This window comes from Nanorana parkeri, unplaced genomic scaffold (genome assembly GCF_000935625.1).
Source record: "Nanorana parkeri isolate BGI_ZX_2015 unplaced genomic scaffold, ASM93562v1 scaffold1271, whole genome shotgun sequence".
NCBI classification, from domain to species: Eukaryota; Metazoa; Chordata; class Amphibia; order Anura; family Dicroglossidae; genus Nanorana; species Nanorana parkeri.
In genome coordinates, this window is record NW_017307539.1 from 350,699 (window position 1) to 370,439 (window position 19,741).

Here is a 19,741-nt window from a genome sequence, read left to right on the forward strand (position 1 = left end):
ATAGTACGCATAACCTTTACTCACACTGTTCACTGCCTACATACTTTACAAATAAAGATGTGTACTTCAAAAAAAAAACGACGCAAAAAGCCACTCCCCGAACATTACGTACTTAGACTTAGAGCATTCATTGGCTTTTAAGAAAACGACCAAGGATTGGTCAACAAAGGCGGGCATTGTGATTTATCAGCGCGATGATTGGTTGTATTGGCCGGTCTCTTCTCTCTCTTTTCTTCCGCTTTTTCTTGCCACACTTGTTACGTCATTTCCTTTTCTCCGGTGAGGCGGCGGCCATATTTGCTTAGGTTTGAAATGGCGAATAATAGCGCGGCGGCCCTTGCCGGGACCCCGCAACCCGCTCAGACAGGCGGCGGTGGGAGCAAACCGGCGCCTTCAGGGAAGCCTGGGAACGTGCTGCCACTGTGGGGCAATGAGAAGACTATGAACCTGAACCCCATGATCCTCACCAACATTTTGTCCTCTCCCTATTTCAAGGTGCAGCTGTATGAGCTGAAGACGTACCATGAGGTGGTGGATGAGATCTACTTTAAGGTAAGGGCTTCAGTGACGGCGCTGGCTCGGTGGGTATGGCGGGCTTTGATGTGTGCTGGGGCTCAGTGATCACTGTGGGCCTCATAGATGAAACTGAGGGGGACAAATATAGATTCGGCGTCATGAATGAAAATCTAGTAATCATCAGAGGCTCATTTGACCTTTTTTCATGCCAGGAATGACAAGCTTATGTGCTTGTTGTGGTCTGCCACACACGGTTTCCTTACTACATCTGAAGATCAGCCTCTGTTTCCTTATACCGGGGGAATCCTTGGAAAAATCAGCTTTCGAGGAGCACTGAAAAACATTTTTTATAAAGGAACTTCAAACCCTCCCTCCCCATTTGTTCTTTTTTTTTTTACCTAATGCTTGGGTGTCCTCCATACACATACACTCCTGCCAGTGAATCCAGCGTTTCCCTGCCATGTGCTGAGCCTTGCGCCACCAGACCATAGTCCTCTTATCAACTGTGTGGAAGGCAATGCTTTCCGAGATATATGATGTAGAAATCCCAGGAGCTCCGTATATCATTCCCACCTAGGCGAGAATAGAGGACAGGTGGGCTGGAACATGTGAATTAATGAAGAAATTAGAAATAATGCTAGTCCTGGGGTATATAGAGTTACAGGAGTCACAATTGTTGCCAGGTAATGATGGCGGCAAACGTGCCCAGAAGTGAAGGATTGCGCATGCTCGCAGACAGATTTGCCACAAATTGACTATCAATTATCTCTGCCTAAAGAGTTCAGAAAAAGCCCAATAATGACAAGCAGTGTTCAGAATTGGAACATTATATTCTGACTGTGGTTACCCTGATGGGAATCTAGAGAACAATCTAATGTCTCAGGCACCAGCAGGCACTTCCAACTGAGGCTTGTGGGGGAAGTGGTAGGGCAGGTTAAAAATTCTGATTGTTAAAGATGTGTCTTCATCATGCCCCCCCCATATCTAAGCAAAAATGGTTGCGCAATGAGACTGTTTAGGGAAAAGCCAGAAAACTCATATTTGGCAGCTGATTCTGTAAACCTTGACAAAGGAAAGGGGTGCTTTAAAGGCCAAGTTTACTTTTATTGCCATGTTTAACCAATATTCAGGGTGTAACATGAAACATGGTCACCCCCCTTTACCTGAATCATGGGGGGTGGTTCTCTCCTCCCATGTGCTGTCCCTTTTTTTTATTAGGGGCCGCTATGTGTGAATCTTCCCGCACAGTCATGTCATCCATTCACAGAACCTGTGACTGGAGAGACTACAAGTTGGATGAGTCACCATGGCAAAGGTACTTGTAGTTATCAATGGTGTACAAGTGTGGTGATGTCACCGAACTTGTCCATTAATACTCCTCCCCCTTCCTGTAACTGAAAGTCTGTACCTCAGTTTGGACAGAAACTGGAGGAATAGTCTGCAGGAGCCAGATCATTGTACCCGTGATCCACTGATCATAGTTGCAATGCTTTACTGGCTCTAATGCAAAATGTGCATTTTTTATTTTTTTTTGCTTTGATGTCAGTATAGGATTGCAACCTTGATCAATGGATTACGTGTCCAATGCTTTGCTTCCTGCACATACTCCCTCTCAATTATGTCCGTACCTCGCTATGGACATTCAGCAACATGGACAGGAGGAAGAATACCCATCTCCCTGTTGGGAGGCGCAGGGAGATTATTATTGTTCTATGGGATTTATATAGCGCCAAAGGTTTGCGCAGCGCTTATAATATAAGGAAGACATTACAATCACAATACAATTCAAGACAAGTTGGTAAGTAGAGCACTGCCCTGGAGGGCTTACAATCTAAAAGGGGGTTGGGAGGTGATACATGACGAGGTAGCTGTGTGGGAATAAATTGTTTGAGAACGTGATGGTTGAGCGGTTAGTTTGAGGTGAGATAGGCTTCCCTGAAGAGATGAGTTTTTAGGGATCGCCTAAAGGCAGTCAAGGTGGGAGATAGACAGACAGGTTAGGGTAAAGAGTTCCAGAGGATGGGAGAGACTCTAGAGAAATGGGAGATGAATCCGATAGACTTCTATGGAGCTGTACTATGCAGGCCAGCATTGAAAGGACTTTGGAGTGAGAGTCCTTGGGCACCAGATCTCTAAGTATGCATGTGTAGAGAGGGATGTTGGGCTCTGTTTCCTCAGGGGAGGAGGGTGGGGAAAAGAATAAGTGCACTTTTCTTAAAGCCTATAGCCGGGCAAACAAAATAACTACACTTGCAGTGGTTTAACCCCGCTGCAAGAGAAAAGTACTAATTTATGTCTAGGGGCTGGGGTTAAACAGATTTCCTTATCTGATCCTCGTTGCCACTGGCTCTATTCGGGCAGCCAGGCCAGTCCCCGCAGCCTCTGCCCGTTTGTGCCAGCGGTCTCAGGACTGCTGACGTCATTGGGTGCAAGGCAGGTTCCACTGACCTGCATTAGATGAGAGGACACCAAGGGACATTCCACAGCCAAAGCAGAGAGGGAGAAAAGGAGTGCTGACAGCTAATAGAGTAAGGATCTAGTAAGTAAATCTGCTTTAGTACAACCCCTAGACATAAATGAGCACTTACAGTAGTACTAAAGGCTGGGTGTTTTTGCCTTCTAGCAGAGAATGCATTAAGGCAAAAAACACCCAGCACTTTTCTTAGTTTGAAATGTTAGACTCTAAGGTGCCGAATTCTTGACAGATTAATGAGGACTACATGTGTATCTTCACAACAAAATGACTCATTTATTATTGAAAGTGAGGTGCATGACACCCACATCTAAGCAACAGATGGGAGACAACAGATCGGTTTCCATGGCATCCAGAAAATGACTATTACCAAATATATTACATTCTCTCTTTTCCAAATTCTTCACTCTGTAGCAATTTAATCCCACCAGGGTTATACATGTCTGATCTCAGGGAATGAATTTTCTTGTTTGTTTTTTTAGGTACATGTTTAAAAGTAAATAAAGTCAAATAGATGTATGTCCTTGCCGTTCTATCTACAACTAGCAAAAACGTTTTTGATTGGGGTTAATGTTTTGCTGTATAATCGGTAATCAAAGTGCATGTCAAAGCCATTTTGTTTGTATATCATGTGGAAGCATTAAAACTCATGTTGGGTGCTCTTTTTAGAGAGATTTTCCTCTCACTTTCTGGCAGCAGTTTTACCAGACAGGAAATAAGGGAAAATGTCCAACAGAGAAATACAAATCTGACAGGAGTTATAGCCTTCCCGCCCTACTCTACACAGAAAAAAACTGACTGGGTTGCTAACCCTTAGTGTATGTAAAGGCAACATTTTTAAATTCTGGATAGAGCAGAGAAGGGTTACTTTGTAAAAGAATCCTTGTGTCATCACTTTCTATACACCGTGAAGGAAATTTACCAAACTGGAGCATCTGTGCACAGCAACCAATCGGCTTCTCTCTTTCATTTTCAAATCTTAACTGAACAAACTGAAGAGAGAAGCTGATTGGTTGCCATGCACAGCTGCTCCAGATTTTGCCTGCTCCAGTTTAGATAAATTCCCCCTATTGTATAGATGTGAGAACGCTGAGTAACAGTCCATCTGTGCAGCAGAGTTGGAGACAGGCTTCAGTGACTAGAGAAGCTGGGAGTTCAGGTGAGTATAACTTTTTTATTTTTTATCAGTACCTAGATGAAAATGAGCAGTTAACCCTTACAGTGTGGGGGTAGCCCCACTGCAAGGGTCAATAAAAAAGGATTACCCAGAGTTCTTCTTTATATGTTCTCTACTCCATCCAAATCAAAAAGGAAAGTTTGCACTAAACATACCCTTAAGGGCCCATTCATACTATTGGACACGAGTTAACACATTTGTTAATGTGCAGTGCGTTAAGGCTGCCTATTCTTGTAAATGCACAACCTAAATGTACCAAAAAAGGCGCGTGCAGCATTTTTTTTGTAGCGCACTGTAATGCAAATCTGTTGTCAAGGTGTGTTGAGGTACGATTCAGAGTCAACAGCACTGCTTTGCACCAATATGTGTAACATGTTACCACAGTGCAGTAGTATGAATGGGCCTGCGATTTACAAATCTCTGTAGGTACTACAAAGGCAAATTAAATATGAAAGGTCGTTTTAAAACTGTCACAATAATCATTACCAAAACTTTACCAATAATAAGACAATATACGGGATATTAAGAAACAATGCTGGACCAGCACTCCTACATTTTGTGTTGAGTTTGAGAGCTGTAAGTGGAGAAGTTCGAGGTGTCAGCGTAAGCATGCTGCAATAACTTAGAGGTGCTTTGCTCCCCCTCCAAAGTGGACTTTCTATATTGCAAATCCTATTACATTTTTGCTAAGCCAAATTGTTTCAGTTATTTAACAATAACAATAGTCTAGTTCTGATTTTTGATTCTTGCAATGGTTGTGTTATTTGCAAATGTTGTAACACCATGTATTTCTTATGTTAGGTAACTCACGTTGAACCATGGGAGAAGGGCAGTCGAAAAACTGCTGGGCAGACAGGGATGTGCGGAGGGGTAAGTACAAGTACGTGCCTCCTCATTTTGATTTAATTGCCTCCGCAATGAAGTAACTAACAGAAGTCTCCTGTGTTGTGAAATAAACATTGTGATACTGTTTTTTTTTCTTGTTTTACGTATAGTATTTAATTTGTACAAATCTGAAGCAAGCTATTTATATCTCATGCAAAAGCTTTTACCTGTAATAGTATTTTTGGTTTGTACATGGGCTGGCTGTTTACACATATCTGGGAGAGAAGTGGTTTCAGCTTTAGTTCAGATTTAATAAATTATATTTCAATTCAAAGCTGACCTGCTTCAGTATGTAAGGTCTTCTCTTTTAGATTCTACCACCTGGTTAAAAAAAAAAGGATAATTAGCACACAAAAAAATTTGACTTATCTTACACCCTGGCTTCTGATGGGTTTGCCTCTTCTAGTATCTCTAGGAATCCTAAATATCACAGGCAGAGGTTTCTGCTGCAGCAACTTCTTTCGAGATTGCTCTTTTCAGTATTCCTTCAAAAAGGCCCAGTGAGGTCACTCAACTACAAAAAAATCAGCTCGAAGCCAGGGTGTAAAGTAAGGATTATATTTTTTTGAGTCCTAAAAGATAAATGCTAAAAATTCAAAGTTTGCTGATTTGCCAGTTGACATGTGAATTGATTTAATTGTCAAGGAAAATGGTAATTGGTGCAAATGTGACACCTTGCATTTTATTGCAAAGTCTGTTTTAAAAGATCAGGGTGCATGTGCAAGACTCAGATTCTACTTGCTTTAGATCCCATCTCCAGGCTCAGACTCCATGCCCTACCCTCCTTGCTATACTGTTACCTAGAATACCCAGGCTGCAGTTGGCTACTGCAATTTGAAATGGCCAATAGCAGGCTGGCTATTGCACCAGCCCATTACCTGGTGTATTTACATTCAGCTGCCGTCTGCGGAATCTTGCCATCGGCAATGGTCATTTCCTGGCTGAAGCTATTTAAGCGCCATATGCTTAAAATAAAAAATGATAAAATGTTGGAAAAACATAATTTTTTGTTTCGGCCTGACAAATCCTATTGCGGGAAGTGCGTTGCAGTGCTATTCATTTCATGTGGCACCCCAAACGCGCCTCCCACCCACAGTGTGATCGCCTGCACTAGAACGCATGGTACCGCAATGCTGTGCGTTCCAATGCACTGTCATTGCAAATAAAATGTGCATGCAGTTTTATTCTGAAGTAAACTTGTTTTGTAACACTGCAATTGTATATTTTAAGGATGATATTTCAATTTTTTTTTAATCTGATTAATTGATCAAAAAAAAATAATCGGCCAACTAATTGATGTGGTAACCTCTTTGAAATGTATATGCTCTGTGACCTAGTTTAATGAATAGGCCGGAAATGCCGCATGCCTATCGACTCTCAGCATTTCCTTAGTAACTAGTCAATTGCAGAGCTGGTCCAAAAATTCATCCCTTTGTGACAGATCAGTCTGTTCACTGGAAAACCCTGGTAGTTCTCCTGAAAATGCCAAGTATTGGCACTGGTATCTGAACATAAGAAAATGAATAATGCCTGCAATGTAAAGGTGCCCATACACTTTACAACCCTCGCAAGACTTTTGTCTTGCGAGGGTTGTAAAGTACTTCAAAAAACGTACGATCTGCGCATCTTGGACAGGCAGATCGTACTTGCAATCATGATTGCAATGCTGAATGGGCAGTGTGCGCGTGCGCACATCGGCCCGTTCGGCAGTCATCACTCAATAATGTTAAAAACCAGCCGAAAATCGTACGGTTCTCGGCTGGTTTTCCAACATGCTCGAAATACAGAAGTCGTGCAACTGTACATTAGAAACGGTCGCACGCCTTCCATACACTGCACGATTATCGTATGATCGTGGGATTTCCCGCTATTCTCGTACGAGAATCGTGCAGTGTATGGTCACCTTAAGAGTCATGAAAATGTGCACACATATACATCATCACTGCTCCTCTGTTACCAAAATAAGTGCTAATCACTCACAAAGGTGGAAATGGACAATGTAATGAGTTGGACCCCCGCTGCATAAATGACGGGATAAGTAAAGTGTTAGGCAAGCCAAACAGGTATTTTGGAGGAACTAACTATTATTATTCAATTGAAAGTAAAAATAAAATGTCCCCATGTTGGGGGAGATTTTTGAAGGGAAAATGTGCTTTTCATTGTTGAAACTGTTTGCTTTTTGCCCACATAGGTGCGTGGGGTTGGAACTGGAGGCATTGTATCAACGGCATTTTGTCTACTGTATAAGCTGTTTACATTGAAGCTGACAAGAAAACAAGTAATGGGTCTCATCACACACACAGACTCCCCGTACATCAGAGCACTTGGTTTCATGTATATAAGGTAAGTAGGTTCTAAACTTGCCTAGCTGTTACACAGATTGTTGGTGCCAATTGTTAAGTCCTTGTGACCTTTTTATCATATCGTAGTGTTGAACATTGCTAAACATAAGCTACCTTTTTCCATTTGGGGAGATGTCCCTGCCTTCTTGCCCTGACAGTAGACACAACATGAAGTGAGAGAAAATCTCTCCAAAATAAGGAACTTGTCACCACAACGGTGTCCCCATTGGAAGAGTTCCCTTCTCTTCCTGTTTAGGCGACAACTCAATTCCAGTGACAGCGGTCACCAGGGCAAATAGGGTGAATCTAGTGAGAGAGGCACCAGACACTTGTAAAGTTCAGACAATAGCTGGACTTTACAATAGAAAATGTAAACATCAATGGTTTATCTATGTGTAAGTTATGCTATGTGAATGAGAACATGTAACGCATATAGTAGGTGGTTATCCCGATTTGACTGCAAAGTACTAATACACTTTAATTTCATAGCACTTTGCAGGTCTTCTATAGAAGTGCTTTAACTCTTTCAGTGCCAGAGCCGTTTTCGCATGCATTTGTAGCACACGTTAAAACGCAGATTTTAGAGCTCAAAATTGCGTTACCCCCCCCCCCTCAAATTATGTCCTGAAAGCAGATACTCTGTAGAATAAAAAATAAAATGATTGCAGTTTGTCAATATTAGTGGCACAACCCTTTATCACACCCAAATTTGCAGTAACAAAAATACCCTTAAGTTAAATATGCATATTAGGGAGTTGTTTGACCTGCCAAAGGATTTGTATTTTTGTCCAACCCGTTCCGACATTTACTCGGCTCTGTCATGTCACACAGCTGTCCTGTCTGGCAAGAGACCTGAATTCTCTCTGCTGCAGTTGGTATGTTCCTTACATGAATGCCTTGTCCATTACAGATACACACAACCTCCTACGGATTTGTGGGATTGGTATGAAGATTTTCTTGATGACGAAGAGGTATGTCAGCAAGGGTAATCCACTTTTCATTGTTCTGCTTCATAGTATCCCACATGTACTATTCTACAGTTTTTTTTTTTTACATTGTTCTATGATGGTGTTTAGGTTTTTCCAAAAAAATGATGAATCTAATAAATCCTGAGTATGAGATGTAATACCAGCTACACAGCAAATGATTGCAGCTTTGTTGACCTTTCTTCTTTAAGCACTTTTACAGTATACTAGCTGTATACTTTTTGGGTAAGCATAGTAATAATGGAGAATGCTATATATAGAATTTGGGGATAAATATGGAGCAAAAGTGATACCACACCCTAAGAGGAAATCTATAATCATGCGGCAATGATGAGGGCTTTTAAGGTATCAAAAACACCCCTGCTATAGCACAAAAGTAGAGTAAGTCTACATCTTTATTTTATACAAAAATATAAAAGAAAATGTGATTAAGTGATAAAGCACTTAAAATAGTGACCCTTCCTTCATATTGTGGCATATAATCAAGACCTTCCTTATAGAGATACCAGCAATATTGATTACTTATCCAAAGACCAGATAGGGTCCAAAAAATGCGATATTATCATGCCTTGGTATCAAGGGGTGCCAATATTCCTCAATGCGTTTTGCGCCCAATATAGGGGCTTCAGGAGGAAGGTAGATGATGCTCTATATAGATAGCTATACACGAAGGTAAGTATACAAATATATGTAACATCGCATAGATTCAAATATTGATAGTGTATCATACATGAATATTTAATGACCTGTTACGTTGGTGTGACTGTTTGAAGGAAGAGGTGCATCTATAAAAGCCAAAGGGAAAATCCCTGCACTGTTGTCACCAGTTTAGGCAACCATTGGAGAAAAGAGCTGATGTCTTAGAATACCAAAAATATGATTGTTACCAATAGACATCAGGTCCAAACCAAAAGGCAACTACATAAGCAGTTCATAAGCCATTCCCTTATTAACTGCTTATGTAGTTGCCTTTTGGTTTGTACCTGATGTCTATTGGTAACTTAAACGGTCACACCAACGTAACAGGTCATTAAATATTCATGTACGAAGCACTGTATCAATATTTTAATTTATGCTACTATGTTACTTATGATATTTGTATACTATTGTGTATATCTCTATAGAGCATCCTCTTCCTTCCTCCTGAAGTCACTATATTGGGCGTGAAACGTGTTAAGGAATATTGGCACCCCTTGATACCATGGCATCATAATATTGCATTTTCTGGACTATATAGTCTTTTGGATAAGTAATCAATATTGCTGGTATCTCTAAGGGAGGTCTTGATTTTATGCCACCATATGAAGGAAGGATCACTGTTTTTATTATGCACAATCACATTTTTATTTTATTTTTTGTATAAAGATGTAATCTTACCCTACATTTGTGCTTATCAGTGTTGTTTTGATACCTTAAAAGCCCTTATCTTTGCCGCATTATTATATATTAATAATGCAGAGCCAACGCTTTTTCCTGTTACAGGCTTATTTCACCTTTTGCAGAAAAGAGCTAAAGGCACACTCACAGATGAAAGGGGGAAAAAAATGTGCATTTAATACTTCCTTTTTTTTTTTTTTTTTTTGCGTTGGAGCCTGCAAAGCTTTGCAACTAAACAGTTCACAGGCTCCCGCAGACCGTTCCCCCTCAGCTCCAGTCCTGTACAGAGGTACAGATTTTTTTGTTGTTGAGGCACCACTGTCATACTGAATTTAAATAGAAATACAGGCTGCTAGGGGTGGGGTTAAGTGCCCTGCAATTCAGGTAAGTGGGGTACTGGGGCATGTGACCATGTTACATCCGAAGTATGGGTGAAACATGGTGACAAAGATGGACTTAGCCTTTAAAGTGAACCTTCTCTCAAGCATTGATTTACCCATGTAGAAAAATTAGAATTTTTCTGTGAGCATTCTTGTATCCAATTTACTGTTTTTTACATATTACATATAATGACCTGTGTATCGCCAACAGTAAATAATAAAATATTCTGGAAATCTTAATACGTTTCTTTAACTACATGCTGTCTGCCCGTTTATAATATAAATAAACGGATGGACGGCAAGTGCCTTTCTGTGGGTCGCCATACATGAACAGTGTTTTTTTTTGTTTTGTTTTTTCCGGCTTGCACGCAACCTAGCAGAATGCAGTCAAAGTTTTAAACAGCCGGTAACAGGTGTTGCATACAAGCGTTTGAACGGCTTTATAGCCGCCCGATCGCTTGTATGGTGCCAAGGAGTGTGCGGGCCCCCTCCACTGCTAGCTTTACCGAACTCTGCTTTCGCTTGTGCGGGCCCAGAAACCGGCACTCGGCCTGTCTGTACTGAGATCGGAGGAAGCTCAGCACACTTTCACTTGCTGATCTCTCCTCCAATCTCTGAATGCGGAAGTGATGTGTATTACATTGCTCCGCCTTTAGCTTTCTTTTCTCTGGCTGCTATAGCCAGATAAGAAGCTGACAAAGCAAATCTCTGCTTGGTCAGCTTCTTTGGGGGGTTCCTAGGTGACGGGGGTCTTGGGGACCCCTGATGTTTCCATAAAGAGGACTTGTCACTGTATATTTTCTATAACATAAGGGGCTTTATACCAAATTTTTGTTTAGTCCCAAATTTACAAACTTAAATGCCTGTCGGGTGTGCCTGCGTGCAAAAACGATTATACCACACATGTTGCACATCACTGCGAACGTCTGAGTGCAAGCAATAATCCTAGGACCATCAATCGCTGATGACACTATATTGATGAGCGCTAAAAGCTTTTTAAAGGTCGTCTGTGGCCAATTTCGGGTATGGTAGTTTTTTTCGCGGCCGCCCGCAATTTTAAGATTTGACATGTATATTATCTTTATCCCAACGTGACCCCGTCTTTTAGATTTTACCAAAAAATTGGGGTGATAATAAATGTTTCATAATGTAGTGAAAACAGTTGTTTGTTTGTTCACAATTTTCTGTACTTTTTATAGTAAAAACAACCGCAGTAGTGATTACCGCCAAAAGAAAGCTCTATCTCTCCCAAACAATGGAATCAAATCAATTTCAGTACGGCGTTGCACGACTGAATAAATGTCAGAGTACCGCAGCGCTGAATACTGAAAAATGGCCTGGCCAGGAAGGGGGTTTAATGCCCCAGTCTTCAAGTAGTTAAGAAGTAGGGTCTGTTTTTTTGCTTAATACTGGCCCTTGTGTACACTATCACATGGAAAGAGCAAAGTACACTGTGCTTTTTGCTGGTCTACCTATCTGTCTGTTCTTCAGCTGCAAAGAACTGTTATGGTGAAGAAAAATGCCGTTTGCTCATGCTCGTTCTGTGAACGTGGATTCTGTAAATGTAAACTAGAACACAATTTTACCATTCTGTTCCAGACAGTAATATTGGTCATTCCCCAAAAGTACATTCAATATGAAATTTTGTTCTTTAAGCTAATCTGCTCTTTTCTCCTCTAGATCTTTGTGCTCCATCAGTTGTATTGGGCGACATTAATCTGAACACTTGCGTGTGTGTGAGTGCAAGAAGTTTTACCTTAAGGTTCGCCTTTAAATGTGTGCAGGGCTTACAATAGATAGAAAATATCTGACACCACTGGTTTTAAAGTGCGCTTGCATTGTTTTCAAATGTCAAGTCTTTATTGTTGGATGTCAATTCATACATTAAGTGGGTGGGGGGAAAAATGATAGATATAGTTATAATGTACATTTTTTTAACACTTTATAGCAGAACAGCTAAGATCATAAAATATTGCAAGAGCATTATTTCCGATAATTTTAATAGATCCTAAACATTGCTTTTGCCTACAGAAGATGGAATGCTCTTTATTTGGTCTTGTGGATCATGAAGGTATCCTTCACACTAGCTCTGTTAGTTAAAAAGCTTACTTGAAGGGAGCTTAACTTTAAAGTGACGCTGTTAAATGAGTTAAACCGTAAAAATGCTTTCAAGTACCTTAACTATTAACAAAAATGTATCTTATTTGTGTATCACTCGGCTGTAGATCCTCAAATTATCTCTGAATTGGTGCTGACACTGCCCTTCCTTCTGGAGGGTGGCTACTTTTGTTCCCCATGGTACCTGTGTGTTGTAAAGTAGCCACCCCTACTAGCTTGCTCTTGTGATGGACTACAATCTCAATACAAATGAGTAAACTGAACATGAGATTGTAGTCTTCTCACCAGAGCAAGCAAGGAGGGGTGACTACTTTACAACAATTTCAAAGGATGTCACCAGCACTCCATGATAGCACATGAATATAGCAAAAGTCCATTTATTGACGGAATGCCATTCAAATGCTAGCGCTTGCAGGGCCCCCTTCATCAGGCTCAGAATGACATTCTGAGCCTGATGAAGGAGACCCTGTGTGGCCCAGAAAGCGCTAGCATTTTAATGGCATTATTCTGTCAATAAATGTACTTTCTCTATTCACTTGTTATCATGGAGTGCTGGTGACATCCTTTTGAAATTGCCGTATACTACACGGTGCCGTCCATGGTCACTGCAAGCACCCACCTGTATTACAGGTCTTCTACAATTATCTGGTAAGGAGTGCAGCAAGATCTACTTATCTACTTATCTATCACTACTTTACAACACACGGGGACCATGAGGAAAAAAACACAGCCTGCCTCCAGAAGGAAGGACAGTGTCAGCATGAATTTGGAGATGATCCGAGGATCTACAGCTGAGTGATACACAAATAAGATACATTTTTTTGAAGGCCTCATTCACACTGGGCGTACACACCTGTAAACAGCCGGTCCCAGGAGGGACGGGTCCTGCGTATGATTGCGCGTAGCAGCCTGTTCTTCCCTGTAGCAGGACGTGGCTGTATGGTGTCATCTGTGCGGGTACTGGTGTCGGCACTTGGACACAGACGGGATCCATCCTGTCTGCATCCAAGTGCGGACATCCCTACCCGCACGGATGTGCAGTTCGGTTGTCCGTATGACACCGTACAGCCGCATCCTCCCATGGGGAAGAACAGGCTGCTGCTCGCAATCACACGCAGCACCTGTCCCTCCTTGGATCGGCTGTTTAAGAGTGATTGGACATGTATTCCCAGTGTGAATGAGGCCTAATAGGTAAAGTACTTGAATGCATTTATTAAATTTAAGTCTGAATTAATGTCACTTTAAAGTATTTTAAAACATTGTGTAAATATTTTACATTTACAATTTTTCAGCAAGGCTAATCTTACTGGAAAAAAAAGCTTGTTTTTAAAAACAACTAGTTGAAAACTTCCTTTCTTTCTGCATGCTTTGTGCAGCTCTCTGCAGTTGGAACAGACAGTTTCCTGTGACACTCACATTTGAACAGTTTTGCCTTTAAAGCGCAAGTGAACAAAAGAAACCTAGAGCTGTTGGCACTAATACGGTATTATACACCCCATATTGGCACATTATTGCAGACTTGCCTGACATAGAGATCCCCTCCGGTGATGCGTTTCCCCCTTGCAGGAGCTTACCCCCCCACACCACCACCACCCATCGGTCGTCTTCCGGGTTCAGCATCTTCAACCTCTCGATTGGCCAGCTGCCATGGTGTAACTCCAGTGCATTCGCACGGGAGTTACTTCATCTCGGCATGCCGGGTCTGCACTGTGCTGCGCTTGCGTGGTTTGGTGTGCAGCTGGTAAATTGCTGACCGTTTTTATGGCAGAAGACATTTGCACAGTCCACTAGGGCAGTGTCAGCCTGGCTGTGTTCAGTACTTTGCCCAATGTACAAATATAAACAGAAACAAGAACTTTATTAACTAGCTGATAAGATTTGTACACTACGCTAACTTTTCATATATACCTTTCAAAAAAGCCCTGTGAATAGGCAATAGTTTCCCTTTTAACAGCCTTATAAGTCACCCTGGCTTGGTAGTGGTTTTGCATGTGGTAGGGTTGGGGCCCCCAAAACGTGATCAAGATGACCTGATCAAAGTTTTTTTGAAAAAGGAACATGAATCTAAAAGGTCATAAAATGTACAGGCATTTAAAACGCATGTAGACATTCCTCATTGATTAAACCTTTTCATGTACCTCTCCTCTTTATTGTTTTGCATGCCTTTTTACATTCTATTTTCACAGGCACACACCACCAAAACACTTGTAGGAAATTCATGGATACTGTCTTTGAACTTTATAGGATCTCTGAATCGCCAAATACCTTATTGTATAAAGAGTAAAGTGGCCCAGTTGCTACAGGGTCAAAACAGCAAAAAACAAACTAGCCTGTAAAAAGGAGAGACACTATACTTGCCTTTCTGATGGCCTGTGTTTTGAAACGCCATTGTGATGCTGCTCCCCAGTTACTGCAAAGATTTGTCCAGTCAAAGGGGTCAAATTCCTATTACCAGGGGGAGCAGCCTAATGGTGGCGTTTTTGAAGACCTGTGCCTCTTTTTTTACTGGTATGCCTTTTTGTAGCTTTGAGCCTCTGGTGACAGGGTCACTTTAGGTTCATTTTAAAGTCTATATGTGTAATATATTTTAATGGTATGTGTGAAAAATGTTTTGGCTTGGTTGAAAATACAAGTAAGTCCATGGCAGTAATTATGTACAGTCTTTAGAGTGCTTTTCAGTAAGGTATTGTGTTGAAGTCGTTTATGAGTAATAAGACTATACTGATACTTTTTGTTTTTTGTAAGTATGTATTGTAGCAATGAGATTGCTCTGACCTTCCTAAAACCCCAAATGATGTTTCTTGTTCTGCTCTAAAGCTACAGCATTGCACAGGGGATAGGCAACCTCGGTACTCCAGCTGTTGTGGAGTACTATGGTTTTTATCTTTTTAAAGAAGAAATCCAGGGGGAAAAAATTTATTAACCCTTGCAGTAAGGTTACCCCCACAGTGCAAAGGTTACGTGCTCGTTTTTGTCTAGGTTCAAAAGTAATAAAGTTTATACTCTCAACCCCCAGCCAATCAAATTTTTTTTTTTTTTTTTTTTTTTTTTTTTTTTTTAAAAGACAAAAATGAGCAGGTAGCCCCATTGCAAGGGTTGATCTGGGTAACACTATTTCAGTAAATATTGAATGAATATCTGTGTGGCTTCTATTAAAAGTAAAAATTTTTAATGGCTTTATATGGTTTTATTTTGAACTGATTTTACAGGACTTAGATGTGAAGGCTGGTGGAGGTTGTGTCATGACCATAGGAGAGATGCTACGTTCCTTTTTGACAAAACTGGAATGGTTTTCCACCCTGTTCCCAAGGATCCCTGTTCCTGTGCAGAAACATATAGACCAGCAGATAAAAGCCAGGCCAAGGAAGGTGAAGAAAGATAATGCCGAGGAGACTGAGGAAGCTGACCGCCATGTTGAAAGACGGCGATCCAGGTTTACCCTTTTTTTTTTCACTCATTCACCCTTTTGAAGCGTAAAAGACTGCAAGTTGCTCTTAGGTTAAGAAATCAATTGAGAATTGATATTTATTTCACTTTGGTTGATACTGAGCAGTGTTCCTTTCTATATGACTTTACATCTGTCTAGGCCTTGGCTAGAAATGTATCTGCACTTTGGGATGGTTGTGATAGCCCAAGCTCAGTTTTAGCTTTTTTAGTCAAGCTTTTGGGTTCCCCTACTTTGTTTTAGTGATAAATTTTTGAGGTGTTCCTCATCCTCTAGTGGATTTTCTATAGCAATGTGTACAGAAATCAAGGGACACTAAACTCGGGAATTAAATCTTAAAAATGCATTCATGTATCCTATTAACAAAAATGTATCTCTTTGTTTATCACTCGGCTATAGATCATCAAATAATCTCTGAATTGGTGCTGACACTGTCCTTCCTTCTGGAGGGTGGTTACTTTTGTTTCCCATGGTCCCTGTGTGTGTTATAAAGTAGCCACCACTCCAAGCTCGCTCCTGTTGTGATGGACTACAATTTCATGGTTAGTTTACCAATTTGTCTTGAATTGATAGTCCATCATGGGAGTAAAATTGGAGGGGTGGCTACTTTAAAATGTTAAGCCTGATGAAGGGGACTCTGCATGGCCTTGAAACATTGCAATTTTTGATGTGACAAATATGCGTGAATAAAAGACGCTTTATTTTTTAACACTATTCACTAGTGTGCTGGTGACATTTCTGATATACAGTGTGAAGTGTGGCGCCATCCACAGTCGCTTCAGCGCAAGGTGCATTCGGTAAGGAGTGCGGCAGTTACTTTCAGTTATAGCTACTTTAAAACGCACACACCGAGACCATGTGGTAGCCACCCTCCAGAAGGAAGGACCTTCTGGAGGGTGGTCTCTGCACCAATTCAGAGAGGATTTTAGTGATGCACAAGATAGATTTCTGTTAATAGTTAAAGTGGACCTTTTCCCCCCCTTTCACTTAAAATCACATCAGAATGCTGCTCTGCATGCTGATTTAAAATCTTCCATTCATTAGCTAAACCAACATGTTGGCACAAATTATGTAATCGTGCTTAGGCGTTGCCTTCTGAGAAGGTTACATTCGCAGTGCATTGCTGGGAAATCTCATGAGATCTCGGGGAAAGGCATTTTCCTTCCCGGAAATGTGCATGGTCACTTGTCCTAGTCACATGTTTCAGGAAGTAAAGTGAGAGCTAGTGATCGGCCCTTAATTATAATGGCCACTGACAGAAGACTGGGGAAGGAAAGGGAAATAAGGAATGCAAAGAATACAAAGCCTGCAATCGTCTAGAAGTATGTGTTTGTAGATTGTCATTACTAAACATTTCTAAAGGTGTGTTTATTGGTATTTTAAGGATGTGGGTAAAGTTCCCCTTGAAGGTACTTGAATGCATTTGTAAGCTTTAACTCCTGAGTTTAGTGTCACTAAGTGTAATCCAGGAAAATCTTTTTCTAGTTCTCAGTGTGAGGATTAGAAGATTGGGATAAAGGAAGACGAGGACGTCAGGTTTCTAGCGCTGTCTGGGGCCCTGTTAGACACAATTCCCAATATACCTTCTCAGTGACGACAGGAAGAAAGAGAAAATCTCCAACAGCAACAGACAAAAATAAAAAAACAAATTACTATGAATAGTAGTAGACTAGGGGTAGCCATGAACCCCTGTTGGCTTTTTATTTCTGTCTGTTTCCATGTTAGATTTTCCCCTCACTTCCGGTCTGGTGGAAACTGTTGTCATCATGACGGTAAGTGAACAGAGCTCCAGATAGCAGTAACCACTTGACAGGTTCTAATCCTTCCCCACTCATTTAAAAAAAGGATTCGTTTAGCATTCACTTTAGGATGTGTACATAAAACAGCTAGCTGTGTTAATTCCTCATTCATTCTCAAGATTCTATGCGTTCAGATTTAGGCTGGCCAAACTCTTAACGATTTTTTGTTGTTCAGCCATGCAGACTGGATGAGGAAAAAAAAGCTTGATCCCTCATCCAAGAATTTGGGTATTGTATTCCGACAGCTGGCACCAGAGCTTTCAAAATACCTGGACGTTGTCTGCAGTTACTGGTTGGCCAACAATTTTACACCTGGCTTCTTTGATGAAAGTTAATTGGAAATTTTACTTTTCTCAAACCAGGTGGTGCCAACAGAGCCGTCCACTAATTGAATTTCATATGCTTTAGCCTTCAGAGCCACTTTACAAAGTCTTTTGCGGTAAATACAGGTCCAAGAATGTACAGTTGCCTCTTTTAACTTCACTTCTTGCAGCAAAACAATGTTTAACTATTTGGTGTTCCGTTCTAAACCATGTTTTTAAAACCTCCACCCTCCCTGAGTTAATTGGTGTATGTCCTAATCGCTTGGATTTTGTTTTTTCAGGTCTCCAAAAAGATCTTTGAGCCCTCGGAGATCTCCCAGACGGTCACGAAGCAGAAGTCATCACCGAGATCACCATGGAACAACAAGTTTTGAGAGGGAACTAGAGCGTGAAAAGGAACGTCAAAGATTGGAACGCGACTCAAAGGACAAACGCCGTTCACGAAGTCACGAACGTGGTATAGACCGTAGGAGAAGTAAAAGCAGAGACCGCAAGACAGACCGGCGTGAACGAGACAAGGAAAAGGAGAATGACAAGAACAGAAAACGGGACTCTGATAAAAAGGGTAATGGGAAGGAAAAGGATTCCGATAGACCACGAGATCGTTCAAAGGAACGCAAGCGGAGCGAAGAAAAAAAAGACAGAGAAGACAAGCGACACAGAGAAGATAAAGATTCTCGTAAGGTGAGGAGGCATAGCAGGAGCAGAAGCAAAGAGAGAAAACCACGAAAGAGCAAGAGCCCTAGCAAGAATGCACGCGGGAGAAGCCGGAGCAAAGAAAAGTCAAACCGACACAAAGAGAAACCAAACAAGCGTAGCCGGAGCAGTAGTCGTGATCAGACAGACAGTGTGGAAAAGTCCAGAAAGAAGGAGCGCAGCACAAGCAGGGAGAGACCACGTAAACGAAGCAGAAGTAAGGACCGAGGTCATAAACGGGAGCATGAAAGCAAGGACCACGACCGCCATAGTGCTGAGTTTGATGAAAAACAGAGAGGCAAAGATGAGACTCAGTGACATTTTACTGAATGGATCACATTGAATCCTTCATCCCCTTTTCTCCTTTTTTTCTATTGGTTTAAATTTAGTGCTCTTCCATTGCCCTGTTTTTGTTTTTTCAAAATCCTAACCTGTTTAGCACTCGTATATTTTTTCTTTATTTTTTTTTTCTTCATTTCATTATTGTTACAGAAAAGTTGTTTATGTAGGGAAGTGCCTTCTTGGGAAACCAAGTACATTGGACAGAACTTTTTCCCTTCCCTACAAGTGCTGAATCTCTGCTCTCATGCAGCTACTGTTCAGTTTTTATTGGGTCAGTGTTCCTGAATTGTACACCCGTTCCTGAGAATGCCCTGCTGTTTTAATTCCTCTGACGTAATGGACCTGCAGGTTCTGTATGACTGAGGCATTCATTTGGCCACTTTTCTTGTTCTAACGCTCGTGAGGTTTGCGGTTATCCGCCTGACGCTGCGTGCATGGCTTAGCTGACATTTTGATAGGATGGCTATCTAATGAATTATTTTTTTTTTTTTTTCTAAAACTGAAACGAATGCAGACATGACATTTGAATTTTGTGTTGTCCAGTTGTAAACAGTTTTTAAAAAAAAGATTACATTTTGAACTAATGTGTGTCTTGTTTTCCTCTCTCAATGTTTGTACATACATGTTTATTTCTGCTTTCATATTTTCTCATCTACATGATTGCTTCTTGATTTCCAAAGAAGTTGGAGCATCAGCATAGGTTTCTCAAAATAAAAGTTGCTGTAGGCACATGATGATCCTTGCCTTATCCTGCCAATGATCATTTGCCTGTGTTAAGCACACCGGCTGCCAGCCAGATTGAAAAAAGAAAGCGGCGTTTTAGGCTGTGATTTACATGGAGTTGCAGCGGCCCACAAAAATAATAAACTATTCAATTACTAT

At 41.1% G+C, this 19,741-nt stretch overlaps 1 protein-coding gene across 1 annotated transcript; it reads left to right on the forward strand.

The window, feature by feature from the left end:
- The first annotated feature begins 255 nt into the window (after positions 1–255).
- On the forward strand, positions 256–19,427 carry PRPF38B (pre-mRNA processing factor 38B). Its single transcript, XM_018568995.1, has 6 exons — positions 256–552; positions 4,968–5,036; positions 7,243–7,394; positions 8,304–8,364; positions 15,464–15,687; positions 18,103–19,427. The coding sequence occupies exons 1-6, from the start codon at positions 313–315 to the stop codon at positions 18,833–18,835; spliced, it is 1,479 nt and encodes a 492-aa protein (XP_018424497.1). The 5' UTR covers positions 256–312; the 3' UTR covers positions 18,836–19,427.
- Positions 19,428–19,741: the final 314 nt, after the last annotated feature.